This window comes from Euleptes europaea, chromosome 20 (genome assembly GCF_029931775.1).
Source record: "Euleptes europaea isolate rEulEur1 chromosome 20, rEulEur1.hap1, whole genome shotgun sequence".
Classification (NCBI taxonomy): domain Eukaryota; kingdom Metazoa; phylum Chordata; class Lepidosauria; order Squamata; family Sphaerodactylidae; genus Euleptes; species Euleptes europaea.
This window is the reverse complement of record NC_079331.1, coordinates 10,886,432-10,906,249: the sequence shown is the minus strand read 5'-3', so window position 1 is coordinate 10,906,249 and position 19,818 is coordinate 10,886,432. Positions and strand designations below refer to the sequence as shown.

General features: G+C 45.3%; 1 protein-coding gene across 1 annotated transcript in view; it reads left to right on the top strand.

Moving 5' to 3' along the window:
• LOC130492119 (NAD(P) transhydrogenase, mitochondrial-like) overlaps positions 1 to 19,818 on the top strand; it is a 65,162-nt gene that overhangs the window by 9,798 nt on the left and 35,546 nt on the right. Inside the window, exons 2-7 of the mRNA XM_056865909.1 lie at positions 2,598 to 2,827; positions 4,183 to 4,400; positions 10,797 to 10,884; positions 13,126 to 13,214; positions 16,488 to 16,675; positions 17,597 to 17,730. Of these exons, the coding sequence (XP_056721887.1) occupies positions 2,598 to 2,827; positions 4,183 to 4,400; positions 10,797 to 10,884; positions 13,126 to 13,214; positions 16,488 to 16,675; positions 17,597 to 17,730 (947 nt within the window). The remainder of the gene's footprint in view (positions 1 to 2,597; positions 2,828 to 4,182; positions 4,401 to 10,796; positions 10,885 to 13,125; positions 13,215 to 16,487; positions 16,676 to 17,596; positions 17,731 to 19,818) is intronic.

The window sequence follows — 19,818 nt, the reverse complement described above, 5'->3', positions numbered from 1 at the left end:
GTGTGTGTGTAACCCTGTGGAGTTCAATGAGTGGAATTCTTTGGTGCAAGTGAAGACGAACTCATAAGAGTTTATAGAGCTGGCTATTACTAAGTAAAAAGTAAAGGTCCCCTTTGCAAGCACCGGGTCATTCCTGACCCATGGGTGATGTCACGTCCCGACGTTTCCTAGGCAGACTATGTTTACGGGGTAGTTGGCCAGTGCCTTCCCCAGTCGTCTTCCCTTTACCCCCAGCAAGCCAGGTACTCATTTGACTGACCTCGGAAGGATGGAAGGCTGAATCGACCTTGAGCTGGCTACCAGAACCGACTTCCGTCAGGATCGAACTCAGGTCGTGAGCAGAGCTTGGACTGCAGTACTGCAGCTTACCACTCTGCACCACGGGGCTCCTCTGGCTATTACTAGTATGGGTTTATTTGAAAAAAGCCAATTGGTTTTCATTATGTATGGGATAACAGTTCTTCTATAGGAGCGGTTGGAGTGAAAAGCTCATCTCCCTCATGCTTTGCCATACTATTATTTTGGGAAGAGCAGAGCAAGATGTTTAATTTCCCACATATTCTCTCGGATTCCTTCCATTTCAAGCATTGTATAATGTCTCATTTGTCCACGGGATGGACTCTCTGCCCCATTTCACCTCCTGAGCTATTTTGCTTGACTGAAAGAGAAGCACTGTCAGAAATCTGAAAGGGAGAGATAAGAGACCAGGTTTGGAAAACATTTAACCTGAGAATTTTCATGGCTTCATAGGAGAATGGTTACTGCTTTCCTTTTCTTTAGTGATATCAACAGTAATTGTATCAGTCCCCGCCTTCATCTCAAATAGGGTTGCCAACCAGGTACTAGCTGGAGATCTCCTGCTATTACAACGGATCTCCAGCTGATAGAGATCAGTTCCCCTGGAGAAAATGGCCGCTTTGGCTATTGGACTCTACGGCATTGAAGCCCCTCCCCTCCCCAAACCCCGCCCTCCTCAGGTTCCGCCCCAAAAACCTCCCGCTGGTGGCGAAGAAGGACCTGGCCACCCTAATCTCAAACCTATTTGCATAGGCATGAAATCTTACTCTAAGGGAAAGAGCAAAGACCATCATGCTGAGACTCAATTCAGAGGTATTATTCGCTGAACAAAACTCACAATAGCCGCTACTGTTTTACTAGACAACTTTGTGACAGTGCAAGAGTCAGAGTTGAGGAAGCAACAACAGAGGGGAGGATCGATAGGGAAGGAGAGACAGCTGGCACCAAGTATAAGAAATTTGGGGTAAAGCTGATTGAGAAGGGAAACTGGGGATGAATCTAAACTAGATGGTTCTTGTAGGTTATCCGTGGTCTGTGACCGTGATCTTGGTATATACAGCCCGGATAACCTACAAGAACCAATGAACTCTGACCGTGAAAGCCTTCGACAATATTCTAAACTAGATGGTTTTCTTTTTTTAACAAAAAAAACTTTATTTAAGAAAAGATTCTTCTTCATAATATGATAAACAAAAAACTAGAAATGCACAGAAACAAGTGTGTGTGTGTGTGTGTGTGTGTATGTATGTGTATATATATATATATATATATATAATTCCAGCATAGTTAACTGATATGGAAAAGGGGTAGGTGTAATTTAAATGGCACTGGAGAAAAGAAAGTCACGTTCTCAGTTATCTACTTAACTGGTAACCATTATAGCATCAGAAGCCACCACAGCCTGAAAAATGTGGTGTTTGGGCAGCAAGAAGTTCTGCTTTCTTTTTCCAGGCACGTTGTACAACGCAGAACAGGTCCCAAAGGGAAGATACTTCAGGCTCAACAACATCACAGATTCTCATCAGCAACCCTATATGTTTGGGAGGCCAGGAAGAAGTAAAAAAAAACCTATTAGGGAAAAGGTGTGGGGTACATGTGGCAAAATAAACATAAGGGTTTTGCAGCTTAAACAGACAGCTCAATTAATTGTTCCAAGTTTTAAATCTAATCTCACTTGCTACTCAAAATTCCACCATAGTTGGTTTTCTATTGGCGTGACCAGTAGGGCTTCCTGGATTCTTGGTGAGGACCACCGATCTATGTGACGCACTCTGAAAGTTTGCAGTATGCTATATAAGAGCCCCATGGCACAGAGTGGTAAGCTGCAGTACTGCCTTTTCCAAAATATGTGGGAAAGGGGGCATCACAAAGTAAACGAATGCCCACGAAACTATAGTATGCTTTGCATTTATTAAGTTCTGCTAAGTGAATACACCAAGAGCCCCGTGGCGCAGAGTGGCAAGCTGCAGTACTGCAGTCTAAGCTCTGCTCACAACCTGAGTTCGATCCCAACGGAAGTCAATTTCGGGCAGCTGGCTCAAGGTTGACTCAGCCTTCCGTCCTTCCAAGGTTGGTCATATAAGCACCCAGCTTGCTGGGGATAAAGTGAAGATGACTGGGGAAGGCCCTGGCAAACCACACCATAAAACAAAGTCTGCCTAGTAAACGTCAGGATGTGACGTCACCCCATGGGTCAGGAATGACCCGGTGCTTGAACAGGGGACTACCTTTACCCTATATAAACGATAAGCATTATTACTTTGACTCTTCCTTTTGTCTTTTTTCCCCATGTGTTTCAGGAATTCGCTACAAGGATCTTGTTGTTGGTGTTCCCAAGGAAATATACAAAAATGAGAAGAGAGTTGCTCTTTCCCCTGCCGGTGTCCAAGCTTTAGTTAAGCAAGGTTTTAATGTACAGGTGGAACACGGAGCTGGTGAAGAGTCAAAGTTCTCCGATGAGCACTACAAACTGGCTGGAGCCAAAATTGGGGAGTTGGAAACTGTGTTTGGATCTGATATTGTTTTAAAGGTATGTTTGCGAATGAAAATAGCACAAGGTTCCTCTGTGGGAAAAGGTTGTGGCAGAACAGTTAAGTATAGGGTTGCCAACCTCCAGGAACTAACTGGAGATCTCCTGCTATTACAACTGATCTCCAGCCTATAGAGAGCAGTTCACCTGGAGAAAATGGCCCCTTTGGCAATGTACTCTGTGGCACTGAAGTCCCTCCCCAAACCCCGCCCTCTTTAGGCTCTGCCCCAAAAACCTCCTGCCGATGGCGAAGAGGGACCCGGCAAGCCTAGTTTAAGTATCAGAGAGATAATGGCAGCTTAGATGGTTTCACTTGTCTGGGATGCTTTAGGCTGATCCTGCATTGAGCAAAAGGTTGGACTAGGTGGCCGGTATGGTCCCTTCCAACTCTATATGATTCTGTAAAGGGGGAGTAATTCTTCTCAGGACTGCACTGTTAGTATAAGACAGCTTCATGTATTCCATGTGGTGCTTGCTTCTCTGGGGTTTTGCTGATCAATACTGGATGGTCTGCTTCTCCTCCTCTGCCTGGTGAAGAAAGCAAATACCATCTTTAGGTGATACTGTTTACAGTATCCAAAAATCCACCTTTGCTTGGAACCAACACCATCCTTGTGCTATTTATGGCTGTGGTCCTTCAGCAGTAATCAAAGTGATTCCTCACAGTCGTGCTTTAAGGAGAATGCTTGCCCTTCCCTTTACGTACTGGTTATTCTAGCACCTTCTCCACCTTTCCTATATAATTTAAAAGATATCTTTTTTTCTCTTTTAAAGAACCATATCTGGTTCTGTACTCACCCATATTTTGCTCTAAAACCACAGGCTGCAGAGACTAGATGTTTCACAAGGGAGTGCATTTAAGTAACTGGGAAAAAGAGACTTATTGGAGCCAGCATGATCTAGTGGTTAGGAGCGGTGGACTCTAATCTGGAGAACCGGGTTTGATTCCCCACTCCTACACATGAAGCCAGCTGGGTGACCTTGGGCTAGTCCCAGTTCTCTATGAGTGCTCTCAGCCCCACCTACCTCACAAGGTGTCTGTTGTGGGGAGAGGAAGGAAGGCAATTGTAAGCCGATTTGATTCTCCTTAAAGGTAGAGAAAGTTGGCATATAAAAACCAGCTCCTCCTCCTCCTTCCTCCTCCTCCTCCTTCTTCTCCTTCTCCTTCTTCTCCTTCTCCTCCTTCTCCTCCTTCTCCTCCTTCTCCTCCTTCTCCTCCTTCTCCTCCTCCTCCTTCTCCTTCTCCTCCTCCTCCTCCTCCTCCTCCTCCTTCTTCTCCTCCTCCTTCTCCTCCTTCTTCTTCTCCTTCCTCCTCTTCTTCACAGTACAATGTAGTGTTTGCTTTCTCCAATAAGGTCAGAGCTCCGGTCTTTAATGAAACATTGGGAGTACACGAAGCAGCCTTGCTGAAAGAGAAGGCAACGCTGGTAAGCTTCATCTATCCAGCACAGAATACCGACCTCCTGGACAAACTTGCTCAGCGCAAAGCCACTGTCTTGGCAATGGACCAAGTCCCTCGAGTCACCATTGCTCAAGGATATGATGCCTTAAGCTCAATGGCCAACATTGCAGGGTAAGAATCCACAATATAAACTCTATTACCATTGTTATCTTCGTAGGTGTTTTTTTCAAATGTGCTTTGACTGTTAATTAAATACAAATGCTTTCCTTTTAGTACTTTAGAACTAAAATAATCAGCTTATTGTTGGGTTGCCAACCTCCAGGTACTAGCTGGAGATATCCTGCTATTACAACTGATCTCCAGCCGATAGAGATCATTTCACCTGGAGAAAATGGCCGTTTTGGCAATTGGACTGTATGGCCTTGAAGTCCCTCCCCTCCCCAAACCCCGCCCTCCCTAGGCTCCGCCCCAAAAACCTTCCATGGTGGCAGCCTATGTGGGCAGCTGTTTCTGAATGGATTCTCCTTGCAGATACAGTGGTAATGTCATGCTTCCAGGATCTTCTAAATTACCTAGCGTTGCCAACCTCTAGGTGGTGGCTGGAGATCTCCCACTATTACAACACATCTCCAGGCAACAGAGAACAGTTCGCCTGAACAAAATGACCGCTTTGGAAGGTGGACTCTATGGCATTATACCCCACTGAAGTCCCTCCCCTCCCAAAATCTGCCCTCCTCAGGCTCCATCCCCAAAATCTCCTGGTGTTTCCCAACCCGGAGCTAGCAACCCTAGAAGTACCCCCTACTTCAACAAAGTGAAGGAAAGCCAGGATTAGGCCTTTGCTTCGGGGGAACAGATGGTATGTGGGGAAAAGCAAGTGAGAACTAGCTGGCACGTTTGTAGAGACCAACGCACCCATTGGGGACCACTAGGCTAGTGATTTGAACTCTGAAATATGCTAGAGAGTATGGGAAGAGGGATTTGTTTAATGAAATGCTATAACGAGCTGGGAAATGGGGTTTACAGAAACCTGGACCGGCTGCATGATAGCTGAAGATTCTTTTATTGCTGTATCACTATGGCCAGAGAGATTAACATCCTCCCCAGATATGAAGCTTCCAAGATTCAAGTGCCAGAATTGGCAAGTCTGGCTTGGTATCTTGACCAAATTGATTTGGACGGATATGAAGTAGAATTAATTCTAAACTGTTTCAAGATGCAGCCCCTGGACACGATTGGTGTAGCACTGAAACCAGTTTGGTGGTTGTTGTTGCATTTTAAAAAAAACCCTGCAACTTTTAAATCATTTCCAAATGTGGATTGATTCAAAAATGTGTTTATTCCCAAATGGTGATGACTGCCCCCAAAGTCCAGTTTTCCAGTGCAAAAAGAGCGCCTGTATGCAAATAACCATTTGGGCGTAACTAGCCCCAAAAGTCATTTTGGCAAGCGATCATGTCCCTGTGATACTGTGGCTTCAATCTTACAAAGACTTATTTGGAATAAGTCCCATTAAAATCAGTTACTTTGAGTAAAGATGGTTTAAACGGAGCTGCTAGAGGTCTGGTTGAGAAACACCTCAGCTATACGAAGGAAGATCTTCTCAAGAGATAATTTAAATCAACTTACACAAGACCAGGCTTCGCTTCGTTTCCACAAGGAAGGAGTAGGAGTAGGAGTTGGTTTTTATATGCCGACTTTCTCTACCACTTAAGGTAGAATCAAACCGGCTTACAATCTCCTTCCCTTCTCCTCCCCACAACAGACACCCTGTGAGGTAGGTGAGGCTGAGAGAGCTCTAAGAGAACTGTGACTAGCCCAAGGTCACCCAGCTGGCTTCATGTGGGGGAGCGGGGAAACAAAGCCAGTTCACCAGATTTGCCTCCGCCACTCATGTGGAGGAGTGGGGAATCAAACTCGGTTCTCCAGATCAGAGTCCACCTGTCCAAACCACCGCTCTTAACCTCTACGCCATGCTGGGCTCTATTTCTGGTGCTTTGATGTCAAGATAGGCTCCTTCAATAACTAGGGTGGCCACTGTATTTCAGCCAATTCCACTTCTCTTTGCTTCGGGGTAAAAATGATAATGTGACAACAGCTGACTTGTTGGTTCTGGTTTGCAGAGGTGTTACGGAGTTCCCTAGGTTTCATTGTGAATAATCTGTGGAAATCCACTTGGGAGTACAGCTGAGAAACCCTGGTTCCTCTGCTGCATTACAGATAGAAGTGGTCATCTCGTGACTCTGTGATAAGGATTCCTGAATACTTACATCAACAAACCCTGGAGACTGAAGCCGCTTTGCATGTTACGTTCCCTCTTTTTGTTTGCTTTTTGTAAACATCCCCCGCCCTATTTGAAAGGCTCAGGGGTCCTTACCAATTGAAAAACAAAATTCCAAACGCTTAACGTTTGTACCAAGAGAAAATTATATGAAAATTTGCTGCAGAAATCGCCCAACGTTAACCATTCCTTTTAGCATCAAACCTCTTTCTGAAGTACCTTTTCTTGTGATCTGTACAACGCCAAAGTCCGTTCACAGCCCAGCCTTCCTCCAACTCAGTGGATCTCAGACTTTTTGAAGTGGGACCTACTTTCAAGCTTGCTATATTTTTTTTAAGTATAGCTGCGCTGGTGCTAGGCTGGGAACAGCAGGTTTTTTCAGCTCCAGATGGATCCCTGCTGAATCTTGTGTCCCGTGATCTCCCCACTGGACTGGTAGTTGCAGGGCCATCTTCTAACCATGTCCCGTGGTGGAGCTGTAGAGCAACTGAGACTGGTCCAACGTGTCTCTTCCCTCTACAAGTTGCTACAAGTAGTGGTTAAGAGCAGTGGTTTGGAGTGATGAGCTGTAATCTAGTGAACCAGGTTGGTTTCCCCACTCCTCCACATGAAGCCAGCTGGGTGACCCTGGGCTAGTCACAGTTCTCTTAGAGTTCTCTCGGCCCCACCTACCTCACAGGGTGGGGAAGGGAAGGTGATTGTAAGCCGGTTTGATTCTTCCTTAAGTGGTAGAGAAAGTTGGCATATAAAAACCAACTCTTCTTTATCAGCATGGTGTAGCGGTTAAGAGCAGTGGTTTGGAGTAGTGGACTCTAATCTGGAGAACTTGGTTTGATTCCCCACTCCTCCACATGAGCAGCTTCCTTAAGTGGTAGAGAAAGTTGTCATATAAAAACTAACTCTTCTTCTTCTCCTTCTCCTCCTCCTTCTACTTCTGTCTTCTTCTACTACTTATTCTACTTCTGTCTTCTTCTCCTTCTTCTGTCTTCTTCTTCTTCTTCATCACACTGATACTGGGAAGAAGGCACTTGGCCTTGCTGTCAGAGTCCTTGTTTGAGAGCCCCGGTACTTTTTAGCATCCCTAATGTTGTCATGGTAACATTACCACACGACTGGCAGGGACCCAGCCATGTTTTCCTGTTGCCACCTTGCAGTTCCCTAGCTGTCTATGAGTTGAACTGCTTCAGTGAACATGATTTTGTAGAACAGCTAGATTCGAATCCAGTGGCACCTTAGAAACCAATGAGATTTTTGGGGCATGAGCTTTTGAGAGGCAAAGTTCCCTTTGTCACATTTTGTAGACAGAGTTAAATGTCAGATAATGAGGGCTTTTCTTATGCCCAAATCCCTGTTAGGTTAGCAGAGTGCACAAAGGCTATTGTGCACAGAGAAGCTTATCCAAACCTCTGTGTGTGCCAGGAGCCTTTTGTCTATTTAACTAATATACTGCATTTATTGTAGGAAATCCATTCCTGGATAGGATAAAGTATAGTTGCCTATCTATTCTAACTAACTAGGATGGAGGGAGATCCAGGACATGCGTCCTTTCCTCATGGTGGCAAGATGGAGAAGAGGTGCCTGTGTGTGTGAGGAGGTGAAGAAGAAGCAGGAAGGAAGGAAGTTTTCCCTAAGAGTAGCACTCTACACATCAAAGGGATATAGGGTTGCCAACCTCCAGGTAGTAGCAGGAGATCTCCTGCTATTACAACTGTTCAGTTCACCTGGAGAAAATGGCCACCGTAGCAATTGGTCTCTATGGCATTGAAGTCCCTCCCCTCCCCAAACCCCGCCCTCCTCAGCCTCCGCCCCCAAAACCTCCCGCCGGTGGCAAAGAGGGACCTGGCAACCCTAAAGGGATAGTTCAGAGCAGTAGAGAAAGGATGACCAGTGTCTCGTCCCCTCTGTCTCTCTGACTCACTAGACTTGTCCCCCTCTGGAGTCTGAGGTTCAGAGACAGCCCAAAGTCCTTCACTTCCAACATTAAATGCAGGCCCAGCTGTAATTATTCCTCAACGGGGAATCCCTTGCTAATTAGTGATCATGTAAACTCTGTGTAAAGTGAAAAAAATAAGGCAAACACTGCATTGGCTTTCAAAAGAATGTTTATGTTGGGAATATTTGGGTAGCATCCACGGCTGTGGATTTCCTTAACGTCTTTCCAGAATGCATCCCTCTCCCTCCCCTCATGTTACTTAAAAAAATTTTTTTTTTAAACTTCATGTTCTCTGTTCAAAGAACTGGAACAAACCCAGTATAAAGGCTGCCAAGCAGATCCAATCAGCCTTAGATATGCTGGCCTGATCCCTCAAATCAAATTAGGAGAAAGATTTTCATGTTCTTCCCACTCTCCCCATTTTCTGTCTTGCATGTTTGTAATCTTTTTACTAGAACTGGAAAGGGGCACTCAGTCCTTTCTGTATTTTTTTTGTTTGTTTTTAGCTTAGAATCATAGAAATTACGATTTGGTACTTCATCACAAATAAGATTAGCATCCTCAAAGAGGGGTCCGGAGTTGTCCTGGAATTACAACTGACCACCAGGCTACAGAGATCAATTCCCCTAGAGGAAATGGAACTTTGGAGGGTGGACTCAACAGAAGACCGTCAAACACATGAAGCTGCCTTATACTGACTCAGACCCTTGGTCCATCAAAGTCAGTGTTGTCCGCTCAGACCGGTAGCAGCTCTCCAGGGTCTCAGGCAGAGGTCTTTCACATCACCTACTTCCCTAGCCCCTTTAACTGGAGATGCCAGGGATTGAACCTGGGACCTTCTGCATGCCAAGCAGATGCTCTACCACTGAGCTATGGCCCTTTCCCAAGACCTGAAGGTTCTACATGCTTACTGAAGCCCAAAGGGCAGAACATCTTCACTAAACCTTTTCAGCTTGTCACCACTGTAGTTGTCATCCTATGGGCTGTTACAAATCCAGCAATGCCCCCAAATATTATGAGAAAATTAGAACGGTCCTTGATAAAACAGGGATGGAGCAAGTTCAGAGTCATCTGACAAAGTAGATTGTACCCCATGAAATCATGTGCTAGAATAAAAACTTGTTAGGCTTGTTGGAATAGGCGATGTCTGATCTACAAAGAAGAAGCAAAGAAGGCCCGGCAGGTGACAGCAAGAAGAAGAAGAGGAAGAAGAGGAGGTGGTGGTCGAGGAGTTGGTTTTTATATGCCGGCTTCCTTTACCACTTAAGGAATACTCAAACTGGCTTACAATCACCTTCCCCTCCCCACAGCAGACACCCTATGAGGTAGGTGGGCTGAGAGAGCTCTAAGAGAACTGTAACTTGCCCAAGCTGGCTTTGTGTGTGTGTGTGTGTGTGTCTATAAAGTGCCGTCAAGTCGCAGCTGACGTATGGCAACCCCTTTTGGGGTTTTCATGGCAAGAGACTAACAGAGGTGGTTTGCCAGTGCCTTCCTCTGCACAGCAACCCTGGCATTCCTTGGTGGTCTCCCATCCAAATACTAACCAGGGCTGACCCTGCTTAGCTTCTGAGATCTGACGAGATCAGGCTAGCCTGGGCCATCCAGGTCAGGGCGGCTTCATGTGTAGGAGTGGGGAAACCAATCCAGTTCACCAAATTAACCTCCGCTGCTCATGTGGAGGAGTGGGGAATCAAACCCGGTTCTGTCTGTTGTGGGGAAGGGAAGGTGATTGTCAGCTGGTTTGAGTCTCGCTTAAGTGGTAGATAAAGTTGGCATATAAAAACCAACTCCTCCTCTTCTTCGTGTGTGAAAGTCCCCTGGGAGTGGTTGTCATCATTCCTGGTTTGTTATTTTTTTTTCAACCTTGTTATTCAGTCATTGCATGAGGACAGGGTACTCTTGTTAACTTTTACTGGTGCAAGCAGAGGGGACCATTTTAACAGACCCATCGTGTCAGGCTTACCAAACCAGAAGGAAGACTTTCACCCTAAGCTCACCCCCGTTCCTAAAACCTGCCAATGTTAGCGGGGCCACAATAAACATTTCATTCTCTACCTTATGCTGCACCCTTGGTATGTCTGCCTCCCACCCCCACCCAATAATCTTCTATTAGGCACTTGAAAGCGTGTTATAAGCATTTATATAAATTGTTATGACAGCTGAATGTATTTTTTCACTTAGTCCATTTATTTGCTGGAGTTACAATGTAGCGGTTGTTTGTTTTCTTGGGTCGCCTATTAATTCTCCCTTTGATTGCTTTCCGTATGTTTGTAGCAATTTATTCGCGCTACATGATGATGAGCCAATATGTACCTTTCGGCTTTCTCTCTCTTCTCTCTCCCCCCTCTTCTAGGTACAAAGCTGTAGTCCTAGCAGCCAATCATTTTGGAAGGTTTTTCACTGGGCAGATTACTGCCGCTGGAAAGGTTCCTCCAGCAAAGGTATGTATCGTATCACGGTTCCCCTTGGAATGAATGTTGAAGCGGCTGTTGAGAGTCGTATCGTTTCCCTCTGCGCTGAACTAGTTTTACTATTTTACAAATGTTAACATGTTAAAAGGCTAAATATATGGCCGCTTACACTGCAGTTGTACTACCAGTTGTACTCAGGTTGTACTACCAGTTGTACTCCCGCCAGTGGCAAAGAGGGACCTGGCAAACCTAGTTGTACTTGTTGTACTGCAGCCCTACAAATAAACGTAGGGGAGACCCTGCCCTCTTGTTACATATGACTTGAGAAGAGCCCTGCTGGATCAAATTGAAGCTCATTCTAAGCCAACCCCCTCTTCTCCCACAGAAGCCAACCCAATGCTACTAGAAGGACTCCAAGCAGGGCACAGAGGCTATCTTTTTCCTTGGGGGTTGCCCCCAGCAACTAGTATTACTAGCACACTGCCTCTGAACCCACAAATTCTATTTAGCCACCATGGCTACTCTTCCAAACACCTAATTCTCCCAGCGTTTGTCTAATCATTGTGGTGTAAGCTGCTGTAAAAAAGGCAAATTCCATGCTGGCCATAATTAGACGAGGAATAGAGAATAAAACTGCTGATATCATACTGCCCTTGTACAAATCTATGGTGAGACCACACTTGGAATACTGTGTACAGTTCTGGTCCCCACACCTAAAAAAGGATATTACAGAGCTTGAGAAGGTGCCGAAAAGAGCAACCAAAATGATTAGGGGACTAGAGCAACTGTCCCATGGGGAGCGGTTACGACGCTTAGGGCTGTTTAGCTTGGAAAGAAGGTGGCTGAGGGGAGACATGATAGAGGTGTATAAAATTATGCATGGTTTGGAGAGAGGGGACAGGGAGAAGTTTTTCTCCCTCTCCCATAATACTAGAATGTGAAGTCATCTATTAAAGCTGGAGGGTGAGAGATTCAAAACAGATAAAAGGAAGTATTTTTCCACACAACACATAGTTAAATGGTGGAACTCCCTGCCCCAGGATGTGGTTATGGCTGCCAACTTGGAAGGCTTGAAGAGGGGAGTGGACATGTTCATGGAGGAAAGGGGTATTCATGGCTATTAGTTAAAATGGATACTAGTCATGTGTGTGTGTTAAGTGCCGTCAAGTCGCTTCCAACTCATGTCGACTAGGGCTGTCAAAAAAAAAATAATTCGGTACAGTTCGGATTCGGCCGAATTTGACCCTTGTGGGTTCGGTACGTGCCGAAGTCCGAACTCCCCCGCTTCGGATCCCCGGTAATTCGGGGGGATCCGGAGTTCGGGGGAAAATTCGGCTCCAGCGCGCCTTCAGAGGGATTCCCTGAAGGCGCGCGGGGGCCCTTTAAACTGATCTGAGCCTCCCAGCTGGGAGGCGCAGATGAGTTTAAAGGGCAGCCCGCCCCCCTTCAGCGGGCTCCGCTGGAGAGGCTCGGGCTGCCCTTTAAACTGATCTGAGCCTCCCAGCTGGGAGGCGCAGGTCAGTTTAAAGGGCAGCCCGTGCCTCTCCAGCGGAGCCCGCTGAAGGGGGGCGGGCTGCCCTTTAAACTGACCTGCGCCTCCCAGCTGGGAGGCTCAGATCAGTTTGAAGGGCAGCCCGCGCCTTTCAGCGGGCTCCCCTGAAGGGGGGCCGAATTTGCTGAATTTATTCGCGAACTCCCGAACTCGCTGAATTCGGCCCCCCCGGTTGCCCGCCAGTTTTGAGTTCGGATCCGTCCAAACAGAAAATCACCGAATCAGGGGAAATTCGGTTGATTTTCAGTTCGGACCGAACCGAATTGACAGCCCTAATGTCGACCCTATGAATGAAAGTCCTCCAAAATGTCCTATCTTTGACAGCCTTGCTCAGATCATGCAAATTGAAGGCTGTGGCTTCCTTTATTGAGTCAGTATACTAGTCATGCTGCATTCCTATTCTCTCCAGGAACAGAGGAGCATGCCTATTATATTAGGTGCCATGGAGCACAGGCAGGTTAATGCTGCTGCAGTCGTCTTGTTTGTGGCTTCCTAGAGGCCCCTGGTTGGCCCCTGTGTGAACAGACTGCTGGACTTGATGGGCCTTGGTCTGATCCAGCAGGGCCTTTCTTATGTTCTTATGTTATGTTCTTTCAAAGCCGTTGAGGCCCGTGGCCGCCGCCACCGCATCCTGTGGCAGTGAATTCCCTATTCGTTGGTGTGGTGAATTTGGCTCCTAAACAGTGCCGCTCCTGCTGTTGTTCTTCCTCTCCTTCTAGATCCTGATAATCGGAGGTGGTGTAGCTGGCTTGGCTGCAGCTGGAGCAGCCAAATCGATGGGAGCCATAGTCCGAGGATTTGACACCAGGTATGGTAACTTTCCGTAGCACAAACCGAGTCAGGCAGGAGTAATGTGGGAAAGTGCTTGTTAACAAATCTTCTCGAATCTCTTGAACTTCTTGGCCTTTTATGCATGGGTTGGATCTCCCTGCTTTGACTTTGGTTCATCGCATATTAAAGTAACCTGGGTTGGGGGAAACTGTATGTATTGGCTTGAATGATCAGGGACGAAACTGTGTGCTAATCGAGCCATGAATACAGAAAAGCACTCTCCCAAGCTCAAATCAAGTCCCACCCCTTTAAATGCTGCTCTGTAATTGGCTTACTTCGCAGTGCTTACCTTGAGAGAAGATTTCCTTTCCCCACAACCCAACCACTGCATAAAAAGCATTTTAAGAACAAAAACACAAAAAACGGAGCAATCTGAAAGAAGGGGGGAGAAATCCAAGCCTCGTTTTTAAAGAGCCTTTCTTTTGCTCAGAAAGAGCTCCGAGGTAGCAGGAAACAGGAAGCACTTGAATCCCCACCTCTTTACACACTGCTTCGTGATTGGCTGTGAGAGAAGCCAATCTTTTATGTTTCCCCCTAAGGGAGTATGCACGCTCTGTGATTCCAGAATGAGTCAGGATCAATGGTTTAATTCGGGCTAGAAGAGGAATGGGAAAAGCCGGGTTCATTTTGCATTGAAACAGGGTTGAGCTTCCAAGGAAAGAGATAGTGTGCATACTGAAAAATTTGATCCTGGCTGAAACAGGGAATAAAGGAGGTTAAAGCGACCATGCATAATCAACCCCTGTCTCTGCTGAGTCACTTCCCATAGCTGAGCTCTCACTCTGTCTTCCCGTGTCCCTGAGTTATTACCCCATCTGCCTTCCTAATTCGATCAATACGTTGATGCACTCCCATTGTCTCATACCCGAAAGGGTTTTTTCCCAGAGATCTGTATTCCTGACAATAGGATGTTTATGTTATGAAACGTCTTCACAGTTTTGTAGGGGTTGCTTGCAACTTTTAAAAACATAGACTGGTGCTTTTACGTTGTCTTTGACAGTTGCGTTACTGGCAGAGATGAACACAGATATCATTCCCCTGCCTCCTTCCTTCCATCTCCATATCAGAAAAGCTTCACCTGTTGATTTCTGGGTTTTGTGCAGTCATTAAAAGCATGGTCAGGAAAAGGAGAGCTATTCTGGTTTCTCAAAACCATTCACAACATTGCCAGTTGTTTGGAAAAGTTCAAATTACATCTCCATCTGGACTAAATAAGATTCCCCCCCATAAACACCACCTTCAAAGACATTTAGTGTTATCCACAACCTATAAAGAATGATATTTAGCCATAAACACAATTTTTTTTTGTGCATAGCTACTCTGGACTCATAACCCGATTTCCTGACTTCTCCTTACCTCAGTTATTTTATATGTCTGTCTTTCTCCTCCTCTTTTCCTTTGGTTTTTATACTCCCCTTTCGAATCCTCCCAAGAGTTTATTCCTTTCCCCGGTTGAAGGGTCGTTGCTCGAGAACTTTTAACAAAACAAAAAAAATGCAATTAAATATTATTTTTACGTGCTTTCAGATGGATACTTTAAAATTAAACATACTACCTGCAGATACTGTTGTGCGCATGGAACCCCCCCCCCCCAGCGCACACACACTCACCTCACTGTCTGGTAACAAGCAGTACACACACACACACATTCCATTATGGAAAGCACAAACCCCACAGACACACACACACACAGCCCGATTAAACTGCCTTGCTCAAGGACAGACTCCCTCCTTTCCCATCCATGCGCACACAAGAACTCTATAGATTGCTTCATTGTCCGATGTAGCGAAACACTGGTTAGACGCGCTTGCGCAAATGAAAGGGCATGACTTTGTATCTTTAATACTCAATGACGCTGCTAGAGACTGAATGGTAGAAAGTATCTTTTAATGGAATGTAACCGCCTTCATAGTAGAAAACGTACTGTTTGCCTCCTGCTTGGGCGTGGCAGCCTCCCGACTCTGTTTGGTTTGGAGTCTGCGCGCCCGGCTCTATTACTTTGGCCAAAATAAAGAGCTGTAGTTTATCCAACCTCCTCCCTAATGTCTTCACTGGACTTACAGATAATTGGGTCACAGCAATACCTTACAAAGTGCACCAACACATTCTGGACAAGCAGATTTATTCCTACACAGACCTTGCTGGGCCTAGGGACCTCAAGCACCGGCAGGAAGTCCACAGGACAGAAGTCTCCCAAAACGTATAGCACAATGAATCCATTTGCCTGGATTCCTTTTTGTGTATTGCTGTAAGAGATTGACTCAGCGACCCCTCTGTAACCGATTACAAAGTGTACGTTGTCCTGATGCCTCATACTTCAGGATGGAAGAAGCCCCAAATACCTGGCTGTAATGTGCATGCCAATCTTTTGCCGAGATCTGGGCTTCCAGCAAAGGAGGAAGCCTACCTGAGCCAAAAGAAACGTGTCCCCCAAAACGTGCCTCCCTCTTTTCATGTACTGCCAATCCTGGTTCCTGCCACTGTAGTTTAGCATGGTTGGACTTTTTCTGCCTGAGGAGCTTCTTATAGGTTGTTCTTAGTGGCCATTTTTGCATGGTCATTTTTGATGCTCGCTCAAAGCTCTTTTTAAAAATGCGACTTTAAAAATGCCTGTTCACAGTCCCGACGCAAAAGGAGAAATTCCACACACACCCACTCGCCTGCTCCTTTGTTCCAGTTTGGATAGTTCTTAACATGTGCATAGCTAACGCGCCTCTGTTGTTTTGCATAGTTCCTTGAGGGGGGTTCTTCCAGGCAAACACCAAAGGTTGCGTTAAATGGGCTCTTTAGTAATGTGAAGCAGGTATGCACTGGCTTCATAGTCACTTCCAGAATGTTCTGCTTGCAAAATTAAAAAAAAAAATATGCGGGGCAATTCAGCCTGGAATGTGCTGCTAATTACCATGCAAAAGTGGCCAATGAGAGAAGATGGTTTATAGATGTTCCTTTCTTATGAAGGTGGATCTGTCGGGTATAATAAACTCTTTCCTGGCAGTTGTTTCCTATAGAGTGTCTCTCTTCGCCTTAGCAGCCAAAAAAATTAATGTACTTAATGACTAGCATTTTTTGGTCAGACTGTTTTAATGTTATTATTCATGGCTTGGTTTTATATGACAGATTGTAATGGCCATCGGCTGCAAACAGTAAACTTTATCGTACATATATCGTAGCGTACAAAATGTGTGTTGTTGGTATCATCAGCTAGCTGTGTTCTGGAAAGCGTCCAGTTTTGTCTGAATTTTGCTTGCAGGCCCCCAGCTTTGGAACAGTTTAAATCCCTTGGCGCAGAACCTTTAGAAGTCGACATTGCTGAAGGAGGAGAAGGCGTTGGGGGATATGCAAAGGAGATGTCCAAGGAGTTTATCGAGGCAGAAATGGCATTATTTGCCAAACAGTGTAAAGAGGTGGATATTGTTATTACCACTGCCCTTATTCCAGGTACCGTACAACTTTATACGAATTGCAGACACTCTTAGAAGAATACAATCCTAATTAGGAGTCTGTACATTCCCTTGTTAATAGAAACCGCCCTGCTATTGATCCCCAGCGAAAGAATCCTCTGCCTACTAGGGTTGCCAGCCTTCAGGTACTAGTTGGAGATCTCCTGCTATTACAATTGATCTCCAGCCAATAGAGATCCTACACATGAAGCCAGCTGGGTGACCTTGGGCTAGTCACAGTTCTCTCAGCCCCACCTACCTCACAGGGTGTCTGTTGTGGAGAGGAGGAGGGAAGGTGGTGTAGTGGTTAAGAGCGTGGTGTAGTGGCTAAAAGCGGTGGTTTGGAGCGGTGTACTCTGATCTGGAGAACCGGGTTTGATTCCCCACTCCTCCCATGAGCAGCAGAGGCTAATCTGGTGAACTGGATTTGTTTCCCCACTCCTCTGCACGAAGCCATCTGGGTGACCTTGGGCAAATCACACTCAGCCCCACCTACCTCACAGGGTGTCTGTTGTGGGGAGGGGAAGGTAAGGTGATTGTAAGCCAGTTTGAGTCTCCCTTAAGTGGTAGAGAAAGTTGGCCTATAAAAACCTCTTCCTCCTCTTCCTCTTCTTCCTCCTCTTCTTCTTCTCTTCCTCCTCCTCCTCTTCTTCTCCTCTTCCTCTTCCTCCTCCTCCTCCTCCTCTTCCTCTTCCTCTTCTTGGAGAGAGTAATGTTGCAAATGGAAAATATGATTTTTAATTTTATTTTAAGTGAAGTGAAGCACTGCACATCCCTGTTTCCCCGTTATCATTCATCCCAAATCTTGTGCTTGTGTTGCATCTTCTTGGGCTTTGTAAAACAGTACGTGTCATGTAAAGCTGACGAGAGTATGAGAAATCCAGTATTTGGTTTCTGTTCTTTTTGCAATGTACTCTAGGGAAAAAGGCTCCCATCCTGATAACCAAAAATATGGTGGAGTCCATGAAGGATGGCTCGGTAGTTGTCGATCTTGCTGCTGAGGCTGGTGGCAACGTGGAAACCACCCATCCGGAAGAACTTCACATTCACAAGGTTTGTACAAAGACTACCGTAGTAATTTTGATACTCCAGAATAAAGGGTGCTGTCTTTCTCTTTTGTTCAAGATGTCCAGATCGTTGTTCTTGAAGTACTCAAATGGTCTCTCACCCAGATCCTGGAAAAGCCCCAGACCTTTTTAATTTCAGAGATTAAATTAGGGGTTTTTTTTCTGGGACAAATTGCAGTTGTGATGATATTCCTTTCCTTTATCCCTTAGAAGATCCTTCATCCATTGATCTTGAGCAGCATAAATCTAATATTTGAGGGATATAAGGACTGAAATAAATTCTTGCCACTGACAATGAAGCCTTGGGATCCCTGTCACTTAATAAAAAAGACACTATTTCAGACACAGAGGCATTAGATTTATATGTTAAAAGGGGAGAGATATAACGTGATCGGAGTTCCTCATAGAAGCGGCATTCCAAGAGGGCTTGAGCTAATGAATCAATAGAGCCAGAAGAGCAAGGACAGGTCCTGTCTGGGTGTGATATGTTCAAAATCCTGCCCTGCATAACCATAGAGGGGTTAGCATTCAGTCTAGCTAAACAGAAGGCTCTAGAAAGGCGAGGAGTTGTCAGATAGTAAGTATAAGTGGGCAAACCGCATGGTGGTGGTATTCCGAAAAACTGAGACAAACAAACGCGGCGAGCACGAAAAGTAGTGCTGTTATAATCAAGCTCTTTGTTGTGATGATATTAGATACCTACGACTCAAAAGAATTCAGAATTACATATGATACAATAAAAATACATAACACTGAACACTGAGCAATTAATAGTAACATAAACCAAAATGGCCATACAAATCAAATACATTATTTTGTGAGCACACATTAAATTAATTTGATTTTAAAAGCCTAATTTATCAAATGTGTTTGCGCTGAAATAGTTCTTTTTTCAACTAGGTCACAGAATTCCCAGATTTGGTGATTTGGTGATTCATGGTCAATCCCAACATTAGTTTCTTCACCTGCTCACCCTAGTTCCACTTCTGTTCTCAATTAGCAGTGGTTCCCCCCAGCTCTTCCTTTACAACTAATATTTTTACAAAGCCTTAACCTTTGTATCCCAGCCATCTGCTGCTGTTCCACCCGTGACTCTCCTCTAACCTAGAATGCTAGATTCTCATTTTTCAATAACACTGAAATGCTTTAAACTCCTTCCTAGTGTCTCTTCGATATCAGATCCACACACTTCATTCATCCCCTGTCACATAGAGGAGGGTGCCGAGTTGTTTTCTGTTGTCCCAGAAGGTCGGACCGGAACCAACGAGTTGAAATTAGATCAAAAGAGTTTCCATCTAGACATTAGGAAGAATTTTCTAACAGTTAGAGCGGTTCCTCAGTGGAACAGGCTTCCTTGGGAGGTGATAAACTCTCCTTCCCTGGAGGCAAGATGGCCATCTGTCAGCAATGCTAATTCTATGACCTTAGGCGGATGATGAGAGGGAGGGCATCTTGGCCATCTTCTGGGCATGGAGTAGAGGTCACTGGGGGGGGAAAGGTAGTTGTGAATGTTCTGCATTATGCAGGGGGTTGGACTAGATGACCCTGGTAGTCCCTTCCAACTCTATGATTCAAGGGGGGATTTGGGGGGGGGTAGTTGTCTCTTTAGTGGCCACTATACCAAATGTGGCATCTCCTTTGAATTACTCTCTTTAATTAGCTGCCTACTGCCACTAAGTGGCAAGTCGCTCCCTTCCCGAGCTTTGCAAACTAATAACAGGGCTGCTTGTGCAGAAATTTCTAAACAAATAGCACTTATCATTGAATGAAATATGATATCAACAAACCGCGACTATAACAAAGACCTGGCCACATTCTCTTGAAACCCAGGTGCATCTGCCCTGCAGTACTACCCAGAGAACAGTAGTATAATGAAGCAGAGCATCTTTCCCCTAGCTAGTAATGGGACCACAAATTAGATTATTAATCAAATACATCCCATTTTAAAAAATCATTTTATGCGTCCTGATTTTTATAAGTGTGGCAGCATGCTTAAAAAAAATAACTAGATCCATGTGTGTGTGTGTTAAGTGCCATCAAGTCACTTCCGACTCATGGCGACCCTATGAATGAA